Here is a 23320-nt window from a genome sequence, read left to right as displayed (position 1 = left end):
CCCTTGAGGAAGTCCTGTCCATTGCTCAATCGTATGAAGTCTCTCACGCTGCCGGTCAACAGCTGGAAGCGTGGTGTGACGTCGCGGCGGTTCAGGGCGGCGCGGCCGCATCCACTGTGTCCAGGGTGGACGACGTGCGAGCGGTACAATCCGGCCGTTACGGCCGCTCCCGCACGGCGCGTAAACAGAGTTCCGGCCACCGGCCCCTGTTACCGTCCTGTGCGTCGTGCTATATACATCACGATCAGTCGGAGTGCCCCCAGCGTTGGGCCGTTTGTCGCAAATGTAATAAAAAAGGTCACATTGCTAAAGTTTGCCGCTCAGCCTCGAAAGACTCGAAGGATGCAGTTACAGAGGACATGGACGTTGGCATTCAGGAAGTTTCATCGAGCCAGGCTCCCGACGCATCGGCCCACAAACTCTTTATCGAGGTGTCGGTCCGGTCGCGCCGATTACAACTGCAAGTAGATACGGGCGCGGCGGTTTCTTTGTTGAATGCACAAACTTACTCCGACCTTGGGTCGCCCCCGTTGGCGACAGTTTACCGGCGTCTACGCGGTTATGGTAAACAGTTCATTCCCCTACTGGGTCAATTCACTACCGACGTGACTTACTAATCAGTCACTCGGCCTATTACTTTTATTGTTGTCAGTGATGTGAGCTCCGCTAACCTTTTTGGCTTGGATGCCTTTCAAGCTTTCGGGTTTTCTATCACTGACACCGTACAGTTGGTCTCCGAAGACGTTCCCTATCAATCATTAGAATCTTTGATCTCTGACTTTCCAGATATCTTTGAGGAGGGCCAGGGGCAGGTTTCAGACTTTGAAGCTCACTTAAGGTTGAAGGCGTCGGCTCGCCCGCGTTTTCTACGCGCGAGGCAGATCCCCTTGGCTCTCCGCCCTCAGGTAAAAGAAGAGCTAGACCGGCTGACAGCCCTAGGGGTCGTTCTTCCCATTTCTTCTAGTGAGTGGGCTTCGCCCCTCATTATTGTCAGGAAACCCTCGGGAAAATTACGTCTTTGTGGCGATTTCAAGGCCACCATTAATTCCCAATTGGTGGTGGACACCTATCCTTTGCCTCGTGCTGATGAATTGTTCTCCTCCGTAGCGGGAGGCCAATATTTTTCGAAAATCGATCTTTCGGAGGCTTATCATCAGATACCTCTTGATGAGGACTCCAAACGGCTGGCGGTTGTCAACACCCCGTTTGGCCTTTACCAATACCAGCGGTTGGCCTTCGGAATATCCAGTGCCCCGGCGATATTCCAGCGTTATCTTGAGCACGTCACGTCGACAATCCCTCATTGTATTAATTACCTGGATGACATAATTGTCACAGGCCGCAGCACGAAGGAACACCTGCACAAACTTCGCACCCTCTTTCTCAAATTCAGGTCCGTGGGCTTGCGTTGCAACCTGCTTAAGTCGAACTTCTTCCAACCGTCCATTGAGTATGTGGGCTACACAATCACTCGGCACGGCGTCCAGCCGCTAGGAAGTTTGGTCCAAGGTATCGTCGACCTTCAGCGGCCCGCTTCGCTGAAGGAGTTACAAGCTTTTTTTAGGCAAGATTGCCTATTACCACGGGTTCATTCCCAGGGCTTCCACCATCGCCCGCCCTCTGTACTGCCTTCTGCGCAAGGGTGTTCATTTTGACTGGTCGCCTGCATGCGAGCGAGCGTTCACCTCGTTGAAAGGCCTCCTCACGTCAGCGCTGTGTTTGGCTACTTTTGACCCCCATAAGCCGTTGGTCCTGGCTACAGATGCTTCGCAGTATGGGGTAGGGGCGGTCCTGGCCCATTGCAACTCAGATGGTTCCGAGCAGCCACTGGCGTTTGCGTCTAAAACTCTTAGTCCCGCACAGGCCCATTACTCCCAGGTGGAAAAAGAGGGTTTGGCCATTGTCTACGCTGTTACCAAGTTTCACCCTTTCTTGTATGGTACGAAGTTTCAGTTAATCACTGACCATAAGCCATTAATATCGTTATTTGGCCCCGCCTCTCAGATCCCGGATAGGGCGGCCCACAGACTACAGCGCTGGGCCTTGTTCCTCTCTAAGTACCATTATGACATTCATTTTTGCCCTACTGGACAGCATGCCAACGCAGACGCTCTTTCCCGTCTTCCGGTGGGCCCGGATCCTAAGTTCGATCGAGAGGAGATTATGTGTTTTCATTTGGATGTGGCGTCCCGTGAAGCGGTTGATGGCTTCCCGATCACTAGTTCTAGAGTCGCCAGGGAAACGGCAGCTGACCCGGTTCTCCGGCAAGTGGTTCGCCTCATTCAGCAGGGGTGGTCATCCCAACCTCGAGGCCGGGCCTCGGACCCTCTTGGTAATTATTTTGTTCTACGAGACTGCCTCTCCGTCTTGGAAGGAGTTCTCCTTCTGGCTACCAATGATACAGCTCCTCGCGTGGTTGTTCCTGCAAGTTTGCGAAGGGAAGTCCTCACGTTATTAAATGAGGGGCACTGGGGTGTTTCCGTACTAAAACCTTGGCTCGCAGACATGTGTACTGGCCCAGTATTGACAGAAAAATTGAGCACTTGGTGGCTGCCTGTTCCCAGTGTGCGAGCCAACAGGCATCTCCCAGGTCAGTGTTCTCTTCATGGCCGCCTGCAACCCAGGCATGGGAACGTGTTCACATCGATTTTACGGGCCCGTTTCTCAATGGCTTTTGGCTCATTGTCATTGATGCTTATTCCTGATTTCCATATGTGGTTCGCTGCTCCTCAACCACTTCAGAGGTTGTAATCCAGGCACTAGCAAAAATCTTTTCTGTGGAAGGTCTGCCAGTCACCCTGGTCTCGGACAATGGACCTCAGTTTATGTCGCAGACCTTCCAGGATTTTTGTAGGCGCTTCGGTATTCGGCATATTTGCTCTCCCCCTTTTCATCCACAATCGAATGGGGAAGCCGAGCGCATGGTGCGCACGTTTAAGACACAGATGAAAAAGTATGTGCATGAATTTCCTGCGGAGGAGGCGTTGACATTTTTCCTGACGGCATACCGGACCACACCTATGGGAGAACGCAGCCCCGCAGGGCTCCTCCACGGGCGCCAACCTAGGACTCTGCTGCACCTCCTTCGGCCCGGTCCTCGCCAGTCTTCGCAAAACGGAGTACCCGGCTTTCCACCGGGTATGTTGGTCTGGGCACGTGGGTTTGGTCACAATCTACGTTGGATACCGGCGGTGGTCCTGCGCCGAAATGGCCGCCGGCTCTATACCTTGCAGATGGGCGACCGGGAGGTACATCGTCACCATAATCAGCTTCGTCCACGTTTGGGCCCCCACCCTCCGACCCCTCGGGCACCGGCTTCCCCATTGCCGGCACCTGTGTTGGTTTCTCAGGGGACGCTACGACCCCTCCCCCCTGTGATTCCGCCGCACTGCGATGGCTCTCAGCCTTGGCAGCCTCCAGTCGCTCCAGCACCGGCATCGCAATCATTAGCGATGCTCCAGTGAGAGCTGGCCCCCCTCGCAGGCCCGGTTTCTCAGCAGGCTGGTTCACCTGTGGTCGTCCCTTCCCCATTGTCCCCGCCACTGGGTCTTGACCCTCCCGGGGTGGACCAGGATCCCGAGTGTGACGGCCTGTCTCCCGTTCTGTCCCGGGTTCCGGTGGTGGGACGACGGGGGCCTCTTCGTGTGGGTCACTTCCAGCCGTATTCGAAGGTTCCGGCTCGAGGGTTGGCGGATCCCCTTGACTCCAGCCTTCCGATGGACGTGGAGGTCGTCACTCCTGCACGATGCTCCACCTTCCGACGCAGTGGATCACAGTGGCTTCACCCCCCCCGAAGGAGGAGGAGTGCAGTAGCCACCAGAAAGATCGCGGGAGGCGCACATCGGCACGGCGCGTCACGGACGGTAGTTGCCGCAAATAGAGTACCATCCACCAGAGGGCACGCGAGAATTCGGCCACAACCTCTGCCAGCGGAACAACAACAACAACAACAACAACTCAGGCAGCATGGGCCATGCCCAGTCAGTTCACATCGGCATGCCTATGAGACAGTTCTCGGTCTTCTCTGAAGTGCAACGGAAAACGTGAACCATGTTACTACACCTTGCATGGCAAAACACATTATATAAAGTCATTCAAATTGAATATTGGGACACAGTTACCGTAAATGCTCCCTTAAATCTGCTGTAGCCTGAGCCTGACGCCTGGATTCTCTGATAGCCAGATCACGTTCCTCAGCCATCTGTTTCATTTTTGCTTCCTTTCGGGCTATTACTTCACGTATGTACTGTATTCTTGCTTCATCCTCACGGTTAATTCTGTAAAATAATAATAATAAGACTGTAGATAAATGACATTATCAGTAGAACAAGGCAATAAATAAATTAATCATTTTAATCAAAGTTTGAAGCTATGGTTTTTGAGAATAGGAACTGTAATGTAGCTATAAGAAATGGCAAACGATGGAGCTGTGTTAAAAAGCCATAGGAATAGAAGTTAAACAGATTTCAGTCATAGCTGGTCAAATTCTAACTCCAGAGAAGTTAATACAGGTATGTTCAATATGATCTTATCTAGTTTTATTTTTTGCATGTGAATTCTGACTAAGCACAGCCAGTATTGCTTGCAGTTCCAGCCTTTGGATTTAATACAGCTTCAGAGACATGATGGGAGAGGCAGCACAGAGCATAGCAAAAATGTTCATTAATAACAACAACAATAATAATTTGATTTCTTATCAATTACTTAATTTCATATAGCACTAGTATAAAATATGTGTGTGGTAATAACGAAAGACTTGGTCTATTTAGATGTTTAATAAAATTAACAGCATCCTCTTTTCTCAATGCTAATGAGAGGAACAGATGTATGTTAAGTCCAAAATATATTCACCTACAGGAACATCAAATCCAGAAAAAACAAATGTATGTTAAGTCCAAAATATATTCACCTACAGGAACATCAAATCCAGAAAAAAATATGAGTGTTCTAAAATTAATAACACAAAACAAAAAATGTGAAGCACAAGTAGAGGTAAATGTCCCACTGACAAGAAGGTCATAGAGACAGAGCAGAAAGTCTGATTGTGCAAGGGTGTGGGAAGAAATTGCCCAAATTAATTGTAGGGAACCACAGAAAACCTACATCTGGTCAGATGGAGATTTGAACACTGCTCCTCTCAAATGTGTCGCTAGTAGCTAATCTGAACCATTACACGTCTTCACTTGGTAATAACAAGAAACAGCAGCCTCTCAATAAATTCCTGAACTAGAGAAATGACAGTAACTAAAATCCACGTGAGTCTTTTTTCGTATAATATTTAAATAGTAATTATATAACATATTCATCATTCTTTCAGTCAATTGGTACCTTTCCATGAGTCGCGTGTGATGGCGCTGCCTAGCACGATTCTCTGTTTCGACCCGCTGTCTCTTGCTCTCAACTTGTCTTGTTGCCCTGTGTTCAGCCTTTTGAGTTGCTTCACACTGCAGTGTCTTCACTTGTTTCTGCCACTTTTCAAATCCACGTTCTAAGTCATCGTGCAACTGGCGAACTTGTTGGAATTTTATAGCTCTTTCTAAACTGTAAAAGAAAAAGACTATTTTCATTTTGCAGTTCTTAAAGATAATCAGAGGAACAAAAAAGTTCATAAAATGTTAATTTATTCCATTATTTTCATTTTTCAAGTTTGCTGACTAATTTACTTTAATGCATAAACCTTAACATAATGTGGGACAAATTAGAAATTGTTGTTATTATGTACATAGTATATGGTACAGTAACACTGTATGTAAAACACTACAGATAGTTCATACCACATGTGACCAAGAAGGCAGTACAGATGTTAGCACAGGTTATAATATCTCTGTTATTGCATGAGAGATTAAATACACAGCAACAATCTGATGCCTAGTCAATACAGGGTATAATATCTCTGTTATTACATGAGAGATTAAAGACACAGCAACAATCTGATGCCTAGTCAATACTTGCAGTGTGTGTGATCACAGTTAGCAAGTTCACGTCACTTGACAAAGAAAAGTGTGTAACAACTTGTCTTGTAAGTTGTGATGATTACATGTAGTTTTCAAAGCAGTTAATGTTGTAACAATACGAGAAGCGTGTTGGATAACAGTTTAATGCATTTTCCTGGAAGTACAGTTGTAACATATTGCTGGAAAGTAAGTCAAGTACCACAATAAAAGTTAAGATTCCTTTCTAGATTTTGGAGATCTGCTGAATTTTGTGTGTCTCAAAATGAAATAAATAAATAAATAATAAAAATAAAACAAAAGATTTGTGGAAGAAAGGGCTCAAAATAATTTGGTGAATTATTAAAAAATATTGTGTTTCCCATTGAAGCCACCTGTTAATGTTCAGTATGCTTTACAAATGGTTTGGTATGATAAAGTTTGGTGTTTTTGGAAGGGATGAACATGCCATGATGTGCACTACCATCCCAAAAAATATTCATTGATTCATACATTCGCCTCATATTAGCATTGGCTATCTTTGCCCACATATAAGAAGCTATTTTCAAAAGTATGGTTTAACAGATTTTATTTGAAACTATTATTTATTGACTTTTACATAAAACTGCGTACCATCAGCCAGGACAAGAAAAAACTAAATAAAGATTTATACTTTGTAAAAAGTAGAAATTCGCAAAACTCCTGCAAACTGCCACTGCTACTTACAGAGCTATTATCAAAGCATTATTTTTTTATTTTAATATATATTACACTACCTACTATACTGACATATATGGACAAATAACAGAAATACAATTTCCATATGAGTAGTAATAGTGCCAAAAATACTGTAGACTCTTGAATAAAGGTACACACAACTGAACTTGCATGGAATAATCTTGTAACACCGCCGGATATATTGATGGAAGACACAGAATTATCAACACGTGTCATTACATCTATGTCTGGCAAGGGCGCCACCAGCGAGGGAAACAGAGTACCCCGGCCTCTCGATCATAGGAGGCCAGCTAGCTAGCTTATCTAAGTCCAGAAAGCCATGAGCTTGGTCTCATTTTCTGTGAGTTTGCCGTCACCATGTTCTAATCTTAATTGACACTATGTTTATGGACTCTGCCAAATAATGAATTGGACTGCTCTTACTGTTGTGCGAGTCAACTACTGCTGCATGTGACACTGTTACAATAAAGTTATGCTTTGATGCCTACTGACTGATACACTTATTCAGCCAAGTTAGGAACTACTGCGTTGGTTTTCACCACACCTGTGTCACTTTCTGACAACTAGCCTGTATTCAGTTCCAATTGTGTGCACAGTGAGTTAGTTGTATGACTTCCTTAATTTGTTTGCGGCTCAGGACAGTTATTTTATTTTATTGTGAACTTATTGACTTTTGTTTCATGTTATAGAGTATTTATTACTGTTACCGCAGAACAGAGAGTCACAAAATTGGCAACAAGGAGGCTACTTTTGTATTAAGGCACACTGTCAAATTTTTATGAACTGTGGCAGCACCTCAATTACATCAAAACTTGGTAAGCTTTCTGAAAGAGTTCGACACTCAAACAGCCACAAGCATTGCTGGCTATTCCAACCTTTCAATGATTCAATGATGCACGGGAAGTCTGGAAAGTGCATTAGAGTTGTTAGGCACTGCATTTTCAGCCAAGTGATACTAAGTGTCTGAACCAACAAGCAAGCATTTTTGTTGTCACTCAATCCTCAGTTGCACTACTTAGAGCAAAGTTTGGCTCCCTTGTAACATATTTTTGCCTTACTTTCAGAACATTTTTCCACTAAAGAGGCAGATAGGAGCAGTCTGTTTGCAAGTGTCACACATTGCATGTGCTCTTGAAATCTTACAAGCTGCACAGCAGACATTTTCTTCTGATTTCAAAATCTCTACTATGATTCAGGTAAGAGCAAATTCAGTGCAACAGACCTACAGGTATGATCATAATGCATTAAACATGTCTCGCCTGGCAACATCCTGCCAGTCTGTTTGACACTTTTTTGTGAATTGCGGATTACTAATCGCGTAACATACGTAGTCTGAATTATTTGATTCAGGTATGGGAGACATGTCAAAATTATGGTAAAACTTCACCATAAACATAGAACAACTTATGTTAATAAACAGCATCCTAATAATACTACGAGGGTGAGTCAAATGAAAACCTTAAATATTTTTTTAAATATTATTTATTGTGCAGAAGTGGTATAAAACTGTATCACTTTTTAACATAATCTCCACCATGCTCAATGCAAGTCCTCCAGCACTTACAAAGCGCATAAATTCCTCGAGGAAAAAATTCTTTTGGTAGTCCACGCAACCACTTATACACCCCATGGCATACCTCTTCATCGGAAAGGAACTTCTTTCCTCCCATTGCGTCTTTGGGTGGTCCAAACCAGTGGAAATCACCTGGGGCAAGATCTGGTGAGTGTGGTGGATGAGGAAGACACTCAAAATGGAAGTGAACCCAGGTTTCGACCCCAGTAATGATTCTTGCAAGGAAGCCATCACCTTCTCGTTCAAAGCGCCGAAGAAGTTCTTCACAAGCATCAACACATCATTCTCTCATTTCAAGAGTCAGCTGCCGTGGCACCCATCTTGCAGACTCTTTGTGAAACTGGAGCACATCATGCACAATGTGGTGTGCTGACCCATGACTAATCTGTAAACATGCTGCAATGCCATTCAGTGTCACTCGGCGGTTTTCCTTCACTATGGCTTCAACTGCTGCAATGTTCTGTGCAATTACAACTCGTTGTGCCTGACCTGGACGAGGAGCATCTTCCACTGAAGTCACACCATTTGCGAACTTCCTACTCAATTTGTAGACTTTTTGCTGTGACAAACATGCATCACGGTACTGAACCTTCATTTGTCTATGAATTTCAATAGGTTTCATACCTTCACTACACAAAAACCAAATAACAGAATGCTGTTCCTCCCTGGTGCAAGTCGCAAGTGGGGTGGCCATCTTTATACTGATACTGTGACAGTATGTGTGCATATGCACAATGCTGCTACCTACAGGTCATTCTGCATGCTGTTTGTAGCACACTTACCAACTTACAGGATAACGGCGTGAAATTTTGATTTGTTATTACAAATTTAAGGTTTTCATTTGACTCACCCTCGTATAATTCTGTTATATACACAAGCAGTGTTTGATTTGTGTACTGGTACCTCCGATTAAAACAAATGAGCTGCAGATTCTGAGATGTGGTACAACGTAACTTTATTTTTTACCCAGTACAAATGTTGTATTCACACTTTAAGAATGTGCAAAATAACATTAAAACAACATTTTAAGAATGCTAAATTTCAGAAACACCTCTCTCAGGAGGCCACAGTACTGGACCTCCCCCCCCCCCCCCCTGCCCCTTCCCCAAATCAAGCACACAGTAAAAAAATATACGTTAAGTTATCCCTTGCTCAAATTAATCGTTTCATCCTCTATGAATTCTTCTACTCAATAATAGCATTTGTCCCTCAGAATCTGCCCAACACTGTTTCAAGCTACTGGTCGTATGGGTTCTGTCCAGACTGTTTTATATTGCATGCATGCTGTTAGTGCCCCTCATTACAAAGCAGAATGCCACCAGCGTTTCTGCAAAGTGCATATTATAGGAGCAGCAGGTATTAGGAAATGTGCTTCACCAATTCAGATTAATAATATTGCAGACTGTGATTGTGTAGTAGTGCCTACGAATATATTGCTAAATGCAGACTTATTGGAGGTGCCGGTGAGGTTTCTCTTTGATACTGGTGCATTGCCTTCATGATAAATCAGTCCACATATTTTTGCATTAGTGCTCTGGCATTAGAACATGGGTAATCAAAATTATGTGTGTATCAACATCATGAGATTCCACTGTTAGGTGACTTTACAGTCAGTCAGATATAACCAAGTTACTCTAATGTTGCCTTTCCTGGTGGTTGCAGACTCATCTGTGGAAAACATGAGGAGTGGAGGCATTTAGTTTATCTATTCTGTGCATTTTATTCAAACTCGGGTACCATGTGAAGTAACAGACATTATTCACTCTCAGCCTGCACTGTTGTTTGAACCATAGGCAGAAAAGGCATTGAAGTTTGACACCCACATAGTGTTGAAACCACTGGCCAGACCACCATTCTTTAAAGCATGTCACATTTTGCTACCACTCCAACATGAAGTTAAGCTACAAATGGAGAGACTGGGAAAGCAACAAGTGGAAACTCTCTCTCTTTTAGATAATGGGGCTCCTTTGGTGGTAGCACAAAGCTGGTTGGCCCTCTTCGTTTCTGTGGCAAGTTTAAACTTACAGTCAGTGCAGAAGCAGAAGTAGAGTCACACTTATTAACACGCCCCAATGAGCTCTTTTGTAAATCCCTTTTTAAAAAAATTGACGACAAGGAAGCTTATTTTCAACTTCCATTAGACAACAAGTCCAGGAGGATTTTGGCCTCTATCAGTACAATAGATTACAATTTATAGTTACTAGTGCACTGCCATATTTCAAAGATTTTTGGGACAGGTCATTTCACGCATCATCTACTGTAAACTACTTGGATGACATTTTGATAATGGGATATACTAATGAAGAACATTTGTCTAATTTGTGTCTTGAATTAGTGACACTCACAAACAAAAACCTAAACTGTTCCTTTTTCTAGCCTTCTATTACATACTTTAGTCACAAATTCAATAAAGTGTTTCTCATTGAAATACACACAATGCTGGTCCCCAAGTCTGCAAAAGAACTTCAAGTGCTTTTAGGCAAGGTTAACTATTTTCAAATCATAACCACAATCAAATTCAAATTCGATAGCAGGGTCACAAATGAAGTACACTGCTTAACAAGGAAATTATATTTATTACAGACACCAACACACAGACAGAACAGAACTGCCTCCTGGATGGAGAGTGCTGCTATTTATACAAATATCGAATATTCCTGGAATATACAGACATTAGAAACAAAAGAGATTCTGAGAGTGTTCTAGAAATGATAAATACTACAAAACAAATATTTACTGATGATCAGAGTTGAATGGGCAACTCACAGCATGCCAGCCAGTGATGCTAATCACTAATCCATGTTGCATGCCGTACATCTAGTGGCATTGCCCCCTCTCCTCCACTGTGTTAGACAATCTCAACAGAGCCAACTGCAGAATCCTAGAGCTAGATCTTCTCAGTGATCCTCTGTATAGTAACACTTGAAGATCCTCATGATTGGGTCATTTTGTCTTCTTCATCATGATCAGCAATAAAGAAAGGTAGACCCCCATCCCCCAACCCACTGAAGCTTCATGATCATCGACCAGGCCTTCAGTTTCCTTCAGCGAGAAGCCTCTATCATTAATCTTTGCCTCATGATTGCAGTAGGGCTTCCTATGTAGGAGGGTGTTAATCCTAGACTGTGTATGTGATCCCCAACAAGTAATGAAAGATACAATATGGCCCCAAGCAGTGTTTTAGTAACTTTTCCAATAGTCTCACTTTCTACACAAGCATAAAAATCCGTACCAAGTCTCATGGGCTGTATCTCACTGGCCACAGCTTGACATTATAGCACTCTTCTGAGAGTGCTTTTCCTGGGTCTTGAGGTGCAGTATGTGAGCCAAATGTCTTACTTCTACAGTCCTAGGAAGGAGTTGTTTCACAAAGTCATCCTGAGTTTCATTTGGTAGAAATGAGAACGTCTATCCATTGCCATATTGGCCTCATGAACTTGGAACAGAAAGAACGTTATGAAGCCTGTTGTTTCTTGCTTTGCTCTCTTGTACATGAATGTCAAGACAGGCAGTATTGTATCCCAATGTCTATGTCTGACATCAACATACATTGACAGCATATCTGGAAACGTCATACTGAAGCATTTTGTGAGGCCATTCAGCTTTAGGTGGTAGGCAGTTGTCATCCTGTTGGTGACATTACAATTACTGCTGATGCTAGTTGTGACTAGCAAACTTTTCCATGATTACTGATTATCACACAGAGTGCTCCATGCATCAAAATGTCTTCTACAAGGAACCTGGCAATTTCTGCAGTTGGTACAACTTTGGTGACAGTGCAGAAGGTGAGATTGTCAGTGCAGAGTATTATCCATTGATTTCCATTTTTTGACTCAGGATCCTCCTGACATTCCTCATAGTGGCCCACATAGCATCTAACAGACTGCTGGCGAATGACCAGATGTTGGAATATCGTGGAAATACTTCAGGAGAGCTGGATGTAGAAGAGCTGGGAGTACAAGCAATCATTTCCACCATATTTAGTCATTCTTACTCTTATACAATGTTATGTTTATTAATTGGGATTCTCCTTTGGTTGATTTCACTTTTGCCAAGATTTCTACACTCCTGGAAATGGAAAAAAGAACACATTGACACCGGTGTGTCAGACCCACCATACTTGCTCCGGACACTGCGAGAGGGCTGTACAAGCAATGATCACACGCACGGCACAGCGGACATACCAGGAACCGCGGTGTTGGCCGTCGAATGGCGCTAGCTGCGCAGCATTTGTGCACCGCCGCCGTCAGTGTCAGCCAGTTTGCCGTGGCATACGGAGCTCCATCGCAGTCTTTAACACTGGTAGCATGCCGCGACAGCGTGGACGTGAACCGTATGTGCAGTTGACGGACTTTGAGCGAGGGCGTATAGTGGGCATGCGGGAGGCCGGGTGGACGTACCACCGAATTGCTCAACACATGGGGCGTGAGGTCTCCACAGTACATCGATGTTGTCGCCAGTGGTCGGCGGAAGGTGCACGTGCCCGTCGACCTGGGACTGGACCGCAGCGATGCACGGATGCACGCCAAGACCGTAGGATCCTACGCAGTGCCGTAGGGGACCGCACCGCCACTTCCCAGCAAATTAGGGACACTGTTGCTCCTGGGGTATCGGCGAGGACCATTCGCAACCGTCTCCATGAAGCTGGGCTACGGTCCCGCACACCGTTAGGCCGTCTTCCGCTCACGCCCCAACATCGTGCAGCCCGCCTCCAGTGATGTCGCGACAGGCGTGAATGGAGGGACGAATGGAGACGTGTCGTCTTCAGCGATGAGAGTCGCTTCTGCCTTGGTGCCAATGATGGTCATATGCGTGTTTGGCGCCGTGCAGGTGAGCGCCACAATCAGGACTGCATACGACCGAGGCACACAGGGCCAACACCCGGCATCATGGTGTGGGGAGCGATCTCCTACACTGGCCGTACACCACTGGTGATCGTCGAGGGGACACTGAATAGTGCACGGTACATCCAAACCGTCATCGAACCCATCGTTCTACCATTCCTAGACCGGCAAGGGAACTTGCTGTTCCAACAGGACAATGCACGTCCGCATGTATCCCGTGCCACCCAACGTGCTCTAGAAGGTGTAAGTCAACTACCCTGGCCAGCAAGATCTCCGGATCTGTCCCCCATTGAGCATGTTTGGGACTGGATGAAGCGTCGTCTCACGCGGTCTGCACGTCCAGCACGAACGCTGGTCCAACTGAGGCGCCAGGTGGAAATGGCATGGCAAGCCGTTCCACAGGACTACATCCAGCATCTCTACGATCGTCTCCATGGGAGAATAGCAGCCTGCATTGCTGCGAAAGGTGGATATACACTGTACTAGTGCTGACATTGTGCATGCTCTGTTGCCTGTGTCTATGTGCCTGTGGTTCTGTCAGTGTGATCATGTGATGTATCTGACCCCAGGAATGTGTCAATAAAGTTTCCCCTTCCTGGGACAATGAATTCACGGTGTTCTTATTTCAATTTCCAGGAGTGTATTATTTACAGCACTGCTCTATCCTCCCTCTGTTCAGCATCCATGTCATTTTATGCATTGATGACTGAGATTTTATCCACATTGTTGTTTTTAATCAAAGGATTACTTGAGAGGCAGTCTGTATCCTTGTGTTTCTGTCTGCTTTTATGTACCACTGTGATAATGAGCTCCTGAAACCTCAGTGCTCATCTTGCCATTCAACCCATCAGATCCTTCAGGCTAATCAACCACCATAGAGAATGGTGATCCTCCATTATGGACAGCACAGAAAATGGCGCTCCATCACAAGAGTGCATGGTTTGCTAAATAAATATGTCTGTAACTTGTTGGTGGTCCAAACAACTGCAAGTCTCTCTTTCTTCCTTGGAGAATACTCTGAAAACATAAACTATCACCATTTCAAGACATTCCTAAATTTTCAGTGGAACTACACTTACCCCATAATAATCATTAGTGTAAGTAAGAAATTCTGTTTCTGCATTCAGGACTGGAGATGTTAGCACCTCCTTGAGGACAAGGAAAGATCTTTTCTGTACCTTCATCCAGGAAAATTAGGCAGCTCCATACAGTAATTTTTGCAATGAACATGCACTGGTAGGGTACTTTATGAATCACTCACAGTATGAGCACATTCTGAGAAAACTTCTCACATCACCAACCTTCTGTCGTATCCCCATAGGCTATCTATCCCATCCTCATAAAGCATGTTATGTACGCTGTTCATTGTATATTTTAGCTTATTGATCTGCACTGTATTACCTTGACAAATCATGTATCACCCTGAGATGATCCTTGGATAAATAATGCAATAAATAAACAAATAATTACGACTGTGCCAAGGTGTCAGGAAATCTGTGACTGCTTGTATTTTCTCTGGGCCCAGATGGACTCCATCCACATTAATTGGATGTCCTAACATTTTTTATTTCTTGGGTGGTGATGAGGCACTTTTTCAGATTCACATGGAGGCCTGCAGACTGAACACACTTTGATGCACTTTTTGGGTAGCTTAGATGTTTTTCAAATGTCTTGAAAAACTGACACTGTCATCCACATACCACAGACATGTCATCCTCTTAAGCTGTCGAAGCAGATTGTCCCTCATATATTTGAAAGTGACTGGAGCATTACATAGTCCAAATAGCATAACTGTCAGGTATTATGAAGATAGCATTTCACAGTTAGCTTCATCAACCTTGATTTCCCAGTAGCGTGTCTGCACATTCATAGTTGAGAAATACTTTGCTCCTTTCAAGCAGTCTAGGGTGTCATCAAAAGCAGTCTAGGGTGTCATCAATGCACAACATTGAGTAGACATCTTTTGTTGTGATTTTGTTCAGTCAACGTAGAAGCTTCATGTGCCATCCTTCTTCTTCACAAGGACCGCAGGAGAGGACCAAGGACTCTCTGAAGGTCTACTGATGTCATCTCACAGCATTTTCTCACTTCCTTCTGAATTACCAATTGTTCAGCCACCGATTCCATATATAAGTGCTACTAAATGGTATGTAGTCCCCACTGTTGACATTGTGTTTTACCGTGATCTGTTTGGTCTGTCTTTTCTCCACTCCAGATTTTTAAGCATCCAAGAATTTGCACAGAGTGGCTGACAGTTGCTGCCATCAATGCCCAGTCTAGCCAGATACTACTGGCAATTCAGAAGTAGCTTCTTGGACTGTGGGGTCTGTAGTGGTAATAATATAAAATTTATCATTATATATGAAGGTAGTATCTGTTCCCAAAAGAACAGATACATTGATGACCATGCAGCTTCTCTATAATGAAATGATAATTAAATCAACACCCTTACTGCAAACAGGCATTGATATACATCATTGGGGACATGTTGAAAATGTGTGCCCTGATCGGGACTTGAACCCAGGATCTCCTGCTTAGATGACAGATGTTCTATCCATCTGAGCCACCGAGAGCACAGAGGATAGTGCACCTGCAGGGACTTATTCCTTGCACGCTCTCTGTGAGACCCACATTCCCAACATGTCCACACCACTACATTCGTAGTGCCCCTAATAGATGTTTGCCCATCACACACACATACATCGGGGCACATATTTTCAACATGTCCCCAATGATGTATATCAACACCTGTTTGCAGCTATGGTGTCAATTTAATTATCATTTCATTTTAGAGAAGCTGCACGGTCATCATTGGTATGTGTTCTTTTGGGAACAGATACTACCTTCATATATAGTTAAGATATGGCTACCTGGCCACTGACCCTCTTTTGCAAACGCACATGCTATGTCCCAACCCGTATGGGACTTGGTAGATTAATCTGCCACGAGTAATGAGTGTGATGGGCAAACATCTATTAGGCACACTACGAATGTAGTGGTGTGGAGATGTTGGGAATGTGGGTCTCACGGGGAGCGTGCAAGGGATAAGTCCCTGCAGGTGCACTATCCTCTGTGTCCTCGGTAGCTCAGATTGAAAGAGTGTCTGCCATGTAAGCAGGAGATCCCAGGTTCGAGTCCCGGTCAGGGAACACATTTTCAACATGTCCCCAATGATGTATATCAACACCTGTTTGCAGCTAGTGTGTTGATTTAATTATCATTTCATCCTAATTTATCACATCTTATCTTTGTGGTCCTTATGCAAAATGTACACTGACAGCAGTAGAACCATTCTGCCAAGTAGAATCGTTCTGCCATTGACCTCAAATTTCTGCAATAGTGCCTCTGGAAAAGAGTGCCATCCTCCCTCCAGGGATTCCCATTTTAGTTCACGAAGCATCTCTGTCATACTTGCTTGCTTATCAGATCTGTCAGTAACAAATCTAGCAGTACACCTCTGAAATGCTTTGATGTATTTCTTTAATCCTACCTGGTGGGGATCCCAAACACTTGAACAGTACTCAAGAATGTGTCACACTAGCATTCTGTATGTCATCTCGTTTATGGATAAACTATACTTTTCCAAAATTCTCCCAATTAAATGAAGTTGAACATCCGTCTTCCCTACCTATCTGATGAACTCATTCCATTTCTTATTACTTTGCAACATTATGTCTAGATATTTAATCAATGTGACTGTGTCAAGCAGCACCCTACTAATGCTGCATGTGAACATTACAGGATTGTTTTCCCTGCTTGTCCAAAGTATATTACATTTTTCTTCATTTAGAGGAAACATTCATCACATCAACTAAAAATTTCTCTCTACGTCATCTTTTACCTTCCTACAGTCACCCAATGATGACATCTTCAAGTAAACCATACTGCCCTCAGTAAACAGCCGTAAATTCCCACTCACCCTATCCGTCAGATCACTTATGTATATAGAGAATAATAGTGGCCCTATCACACTTCCCCGCGGCAGTCCTATGATTTCCTTGTCTCTGATGAACATTTGCTGTCAAGGACAATGTACTGGGTTCCATTACTTAAAACGTCTTTGAGCCACTCACATATCTGGGAATCTAAACCATATGCTCTAACCTCAGTCAACAGTCTGCAGTGTGGCATCATGTCAAATGCCTTCTGGAAATCTAGGAATATAAACTCTCGTTGTTGCTCTCCCTCCATGGTTTATATATCATGTGAGAAAAGGGCAAGCTGGGTTTCACATGAGTGGTGCTTTCTAAATCTGTCCTGATTTGTGGACAGAATTTTTCCATCTCAAGGAAATTTATTATATTTTAACTCAGAATGTTTTCAAGAATTCTGCTGCAAACCAGTTTTAAGGATACCGGTCTGTAATTATGTGAGTACGTCCTTTTACCTTTCTTATATAAAGGGCTCACCTACATTTTTTTCCAGTCACTTCTGACTTTGCGCTGGATGAGTGATTTGTGATAAATGCAAGTGAAATAAGGGACCAATGCTGCAGAGTACTCTCTGTAAAATTGAAATGGGATTTGATATGAACTTGGCAACTTACTTATTTTCAGCTCTTTCAATTACTTCTCTACACCACAGATTCATATCTCTATCTCCTTTATGCGGGAGTCTGCACAGCAATCAAATGATCTTTCCACATTTCTTGAACACGAAATTTCAAAATTCATCTTTCTTTCTGCTGTCTTCTATTGCCACCCCAGACTCATTGATTAGTGACTGTATAGAAGCCTTCAACCCACTTAGTAATTTTTGTATGACCAGAATTTTCTAGGGGTTATCAGCAAGATCTTTCACTAAGGTATGTCGGTGGAAGTAGCTGTATTGTTTGTACATTGAAATCTTGCTCACTTATGCTATCACCGTCCGACAATTTCCTAATCATCCAACATAGCATATTCTTTTTGCATATAAGGGGCACTGACTCCCTGAAATCCGCCCTCAGGTGAGATTACCAGATGGAATGCACCTTGATGCCCTCTGTGGGGAAATTTGTTTGTACCTAGGACTGATATACTTCAAGGACCTCAAGTTTCAGTCACCCCTGTGATGTTTCAGCATCTGCTACTGTTATTTACACAGATGGCTCTAAAACCTTGGCTGAGATGAGATTGCTGTTCCATCTTCCATTGGTCAGGAATATAATTTGTTGCTGGGAATGGGCAGAGTTTTCATGATGCAGCTAGTAGCCTTCAACAGAGTCCTATGTTTTATTAAGCAAACCTCCCTCAACTGCATTTCAATTTGTACTGATTCAATGAGCAGTCTTCAGGCTATTGTGTGTGCTGTTCCATCTTCCACTGGTCAAGAATACAATTTGTTGCTGGGAATGTGCAGAGTTTTCATGATGCAGCTAGTAGCCTTCAACAGAGTCCTATGTTTTATTAAGCAAACCTCCCTCAACTGCATTTCAATTTGTACTGATTCAGTGAGCAGTCTTCAGGCCACTGGTTCTCTGTTTTCTCTATGAAAGTTGTTTGCATTCTCAGCTATAATGTTTTAAAGTACTTCCAGCAAAGGGGCAATGTGGTTGGCACTGGGGCATTTCCTACTGCATGCTGGGTCTGGAGGATCCCTGACCCTACTTATTTTGCCACCTGCCTTGGTCATTTCTCTTTTAATCAGTTTTAAATGTGATTAGATGTTGTTAGCCCATTTTTCTGCTGCACCCTATTTTCTATTTTAGGGTTAGCACTCTGGCAAATAGTGGGTACTGTTGCCCTCTTTAACAGTTTGGACATTCTCTAACCTCATTTTATTATTGCCAGTCCAACTTGTATCCATTATGTTTTTTAGCCTTCTTACTTTTATGATAACAAATATCCTGGCTAGAAGGCATTCTTTACACTGTAACTCTCTTTGCACTTAACTGGATTGACAAGGGTCCGATGTGTGTGGCATTTCTCTCACAACAGATGAACCCTGGGATACCTCTCTCATCTGCTCTGACTTATGTATTGGCCTGACTCATATAAGGGTGATTATAATTAAAGTTCCAGTTTCAAAACACTGTGAAAAAGGAACTGCTCCACAGAATGACGTCAAATTTGAATGGAATATTATTGAAGCAGCAGGAAACATTATGGAAAACAAGAATTTAACAGAAATTTTCCCATTAGATGGCACTGCATGCATCATAACTTAAATAGGTTCGGCTGCACATTAAACCACTTGTACTGTGCAATGTACATGACTGAACAAGTTTGTGGCACTGTTAGGTAGTTTAGCACATCCACCACTGCAAGGTCATACAAGATCAGATGGGAAAAATTGGTTTGTAGTTGTACTGAGGCCAAAAACCACATAAAAAGTAGCAGTTAAATTGATTTTTAATTTTCATGAGATTGACACAAGACATATTCAGTATGCCGTCCACTGTTTTCTACCACATGTTGAAATCGAGATGCGGCATATTCCACAACAGATCAGACTTTCTCAGGGGTCACGTTCAGTATGCTTTGTGCATTTTATGCCTTCAATTTAGTTATGCTTGTAATTGGAGCCCTGAACACAGCATCTTTCATAAAATGCCAGTTAGAAGTCACACAGTTTAAGATCAGGTGATCTGTATGGCCAGGCCATGGGGAAATGATAGCTGATAATTCTACAATTTCCAAAATACCTTTGCAGCAACTGCTTCACTGGTTGCGCAATGCACAGGGGACCACCATCTCGCATAAAAATTATCTTACCCACACATCCACACTGTTGAAGGGTTGAAATGATGCTTGTCTGAAAAAGACTCTCACAGCATTTTCCAGTTATGGTACAGATAACAGGACCCACAGTATCCATCTCCTCAAAAAAATATGGCCCTACAATAAACGAACTGTCAACCCACACCAGAATGAAATGGTACTAGTTGATGTGCTAGCGGATTTTCTGTTGCTCATATTCTGTGTATTACCATGTCCTTGGGGACAGAAATGGACTTTGTCTGTCCACAGAATATCCCATGGCCATTCACTGTCCATTTCCGTGTGAGCAAGAAACTCTAGAGCAAATGTTTGGGTTACTGGCAGGTCAGCATGAAGCAACTCCATAGTGGGGGAACCTTTGTGTGGATATCAATGCAACATGTTTTGTAGAATTTTATGCACTGTTCTCACAGGCATGTTCGAAAACTGATGATAGACACACAGGCATGCACGTACACAAGTGCACTCTCACACACACACACACACACACACACACACACACACACACACACCAGTAGCCAAGGTACAAAACAATTGTTATTTACATGTGAAATTGTAATCATATATAATGGTAAGTGTAGTACAGGTATAAAAAGCATCTGTCACTCATGACTGGCATAGCAGCAGTGAAAAACCACATCTCCCTATCTGTGTCCACCTCTTCCTCTTGATCTTCCCATCTGTCCACATTGCCCTCCCTCCCTCCTCCCCCCTCCCCCCACCTCTATGTGTCTATAACCTTCATCCCACTCTCTTTGTCTTTTCATCTCCTCCTTGCCTCTCTTTATCCATTTCCTCCACCTCCTCCCTCTGACCATATTCTCCTCCCCCTCAGCCTTTCCATTTCCATCACCTCCTCTTCCTTTTCCATCTGTCCACCACCATTTTACATCTTCCATCTGCCTCATGCATCTCCCCCTCCTCCCCTCTTTCTGCTCACTTTCTCCCTCTGTCCATTTCCTGCTCTCTCAACGTCAACCTGTCCCCAGCCATGATCATTGGCACTTGTGGCTCCTGCAATACAATTTAATAAAGCAGGATGATACAGTTCCCATAACAAGCCTGTCATGCACGGCAGGCTACACCTCAGGGGTTTGAAAATCATTGATTTTCCCCTGATGTAAAGGCCGCCATGCAAAGCCTATTGATAAAGCAGGCAGATACTACCCCAACACAGCACATCTGTCATAAAGGGCAACCTACATGTGGGCCCGGAAAACCATTTCTTGCCACTGATGTGTAGGCTGCCCAGCAAAGCAAGCTTATTTGGCAGGCTGATACTGTTCCCACACAACATGCTTTTTTGGAGGACAGCCTATACACCAGGGGCTGGAAAAACACATTTTTACCTGTCTCTTCACTTCTACTGGAGCATATACACCTCCAGTATGGAGGTGTACATCAGTATATCAGGAAGGATCCTGACATTTCTTTCCAGAAGAAACTCCCCAGCTAATGTGGTTGTATGGCTCATAACCAAGATTTTCAGTTCAGGATGACCCCTAACAACAGACAACTGGTACACCAGTATGCCACTGGTGATTGCACTCCTATACAAGCACAATATGATCCTGGTTAGAGCAATCTGGAGAAACAAAAAGGACCTACCTAAGGAATTCACTGAGACGACTGGCTTCCCAGTCTGCAGCAGCATCTTTGCGTTCAGTAACAGGATTATCCACGTGTCCTACATTCCAAAAGAAGAGGGTTGTGATTCTTCTCTCCAACTTTCTCTGTGATGACCATATTAATGAATTGACTAGGGACAAGAAGGAGCCTGAGGTAATTACCCACTACAGTAAGACCAAAGGTGGTGTCGACACTGTCCATCAGCCATGTGGCACTTTTGATGTGAGCTGAACCTGCAGAAGAGGGGGACTCTGGATCTTCTTAAGGCTGCTCAACATAGCTGAAATCAATGCACAAATGATCTAGTTTGCATGGGGTAACCTTGACACATCCACAATTCCTGAAAACCCTTGCCCTTAACCTTATTCATCGTTAACTCCACAAGTGGCAGGAGGCATCCAGGTTTCTTCTGCAGCAGTCCCTCAAGGTCTTTGCTCCTAGTTCTGCAGCCAAGTTGTGATTCTTCCTCTCGTAAAAAAAGTGAAGAAGAGTCCAAAGTGTGAGGCATGTGGCCACAAAAAAGACAAAGAGACCAACTCTCAATGCAAAGCCTGCAGTCAGTGCTTCTGTCTCTCTGAGCATGCGACCTTCCTTTGTCCCAACTGCATCCGTGATGAACCCACCAATTAAATCCAGAAATTTGTGAAATAAGGACTAAGGCAAAAATATAGAACTTGCAATTTTTATTGTAAGTAGGATTTATTATGTGAGTAGTAATGTTTCTGGTAAAATGTTATAACAATAAAATAAAGTGTAGAAAATCAACAAAGAAATAAAAAACACAGTAGCAGAAGTCTTTTACTAAAAATAAATGAGGCAGGATAATTGTACATATTAGTATTCGTGGGACATGATCCGTCTTTCTTGATGCAGGGTTCAATCAAGATCATCACCCTCTGGCAATACATACAATTTCACTGTCAATGAACTTAACCGCAGTTTATGATAATAGAGAACTCGCAGCAAGTCCAGCTGATTTTCCTGACATGCACAAAATATGTTGTGTAAAGCTAGAAATGCAAGCATTATTCCCTGTTCAACCAAGTGGTTTGGCTTAAAGACACACTAGGACTAATTAGAAGATTAGTGTCACTAACTACCTGCCAAAGTGAAATATCAAGCTTCTCATATCTAAAGGCAGCTAATGTTGATAATCTGTCAGACAACTTGGTATTTGCCTCTGTGCAAAGGAGATGTGTAACATGCAAAATGTGGCTACCACAGAGAGGTCTGCCATTAAACCACATTTTGAAAGGCTATATGCTAATGGCACAACTTACTTTGTATGCTTAAAACAAATCCTCACTCCTATGGCAGTTAGCACCTGCACAGAACCATCAATAAGCAATATCACATGCACTATATGAAAGTAATATTGAATGGGGAATGGTAAGATAGTCACTCTAAGAGATGCAGCTTTAAGTATATATTCTGTTTTAATCTTAAAATACATAATTCATGATGCAAAAAAAGTTTCACACCTTTGTCCTTTTATCTGACGATCTCTTTCTTGTAACATCTTATCATATTTCTCTTGAGCTCTCTGTTCACGTGCACGACAGTGCTGGCGCAATTCTCTCAAAGCAGCTTCTGTTTCTTCACGCACTTGTTGCCACCTCTCCTGGTGCCGCAGTTCTTCAACTCTATTTGCACTTGCCACTCTCTAGACACAAAGAGAGATTTAAAAACACATTCTAAAACAAGTGTTTATTTTTCTTTCATTTTTTTATTGAAAGGACACATAAATTTTGCATTCAATTAAAAATAATTTCATTTTCTATCACATAATAAGTTTGTGGAACACAAGGAACAGTCTTTAGGTGATAATCTTTTCAACTCTTCTATTTATCCACTCACGGTTTAAGGCTGTAATCACTTAAGGCTTAAGGCCGTAACCATGATAGT

At 43.4% G+C, this 23320-nt stretch overlaps 1 protein-coding gene across 7 annotated transcripts in view; it reads right to left on the bottom strand.

Annotated features, from left to right (window-relative positions):
- Positions 1-23320, bottom strand: part of LOC126249014 (coiled-coil domain-containing protein 177) — a 280978-nt gene that overhangs the window by 12568 nt on the left and 245090 nt on the right. For all 7 annotated transcript variants that reach the window (XM_049950607.1, XM_049950605.1, XM_049950608.1 and 4 more), the window contains 3 exons: positions 22897-23078; positions 5329-5541; positions 4122-4277 (listed from right to left, as the gene is read on the bottom strand). In XM_049950607.1, the coding sequence (XP_049806564.1) occupies positions 4122-4277; positions 5329-5541; positions 22897-23078 (551 nt within the window). The remainder of the gene's footprint in view (positions 1-4121; positions 4278-5328; positions 5542-22896; positions 23079-23320) is intronic.

This window comes from Schistocerca nitens, chromosome 3 (assembly GCF_023898315.1).
Source record: "Schistocerca nitens isolate TAMUIC-IGC-003100 chromosome 3, iqSchNite1.1, whole genome shotgun sequence".
NCBI lineage: Eukaryota > Metazoa > Arthropoda > Insecta > Orthoptera > Acrididae > Schistocerca > Schistocerca nitens.
Note: the sequence above shows the minus strand (reverse complement) of the source record. Positions and strands in the feature narration are given on the sequence as shown.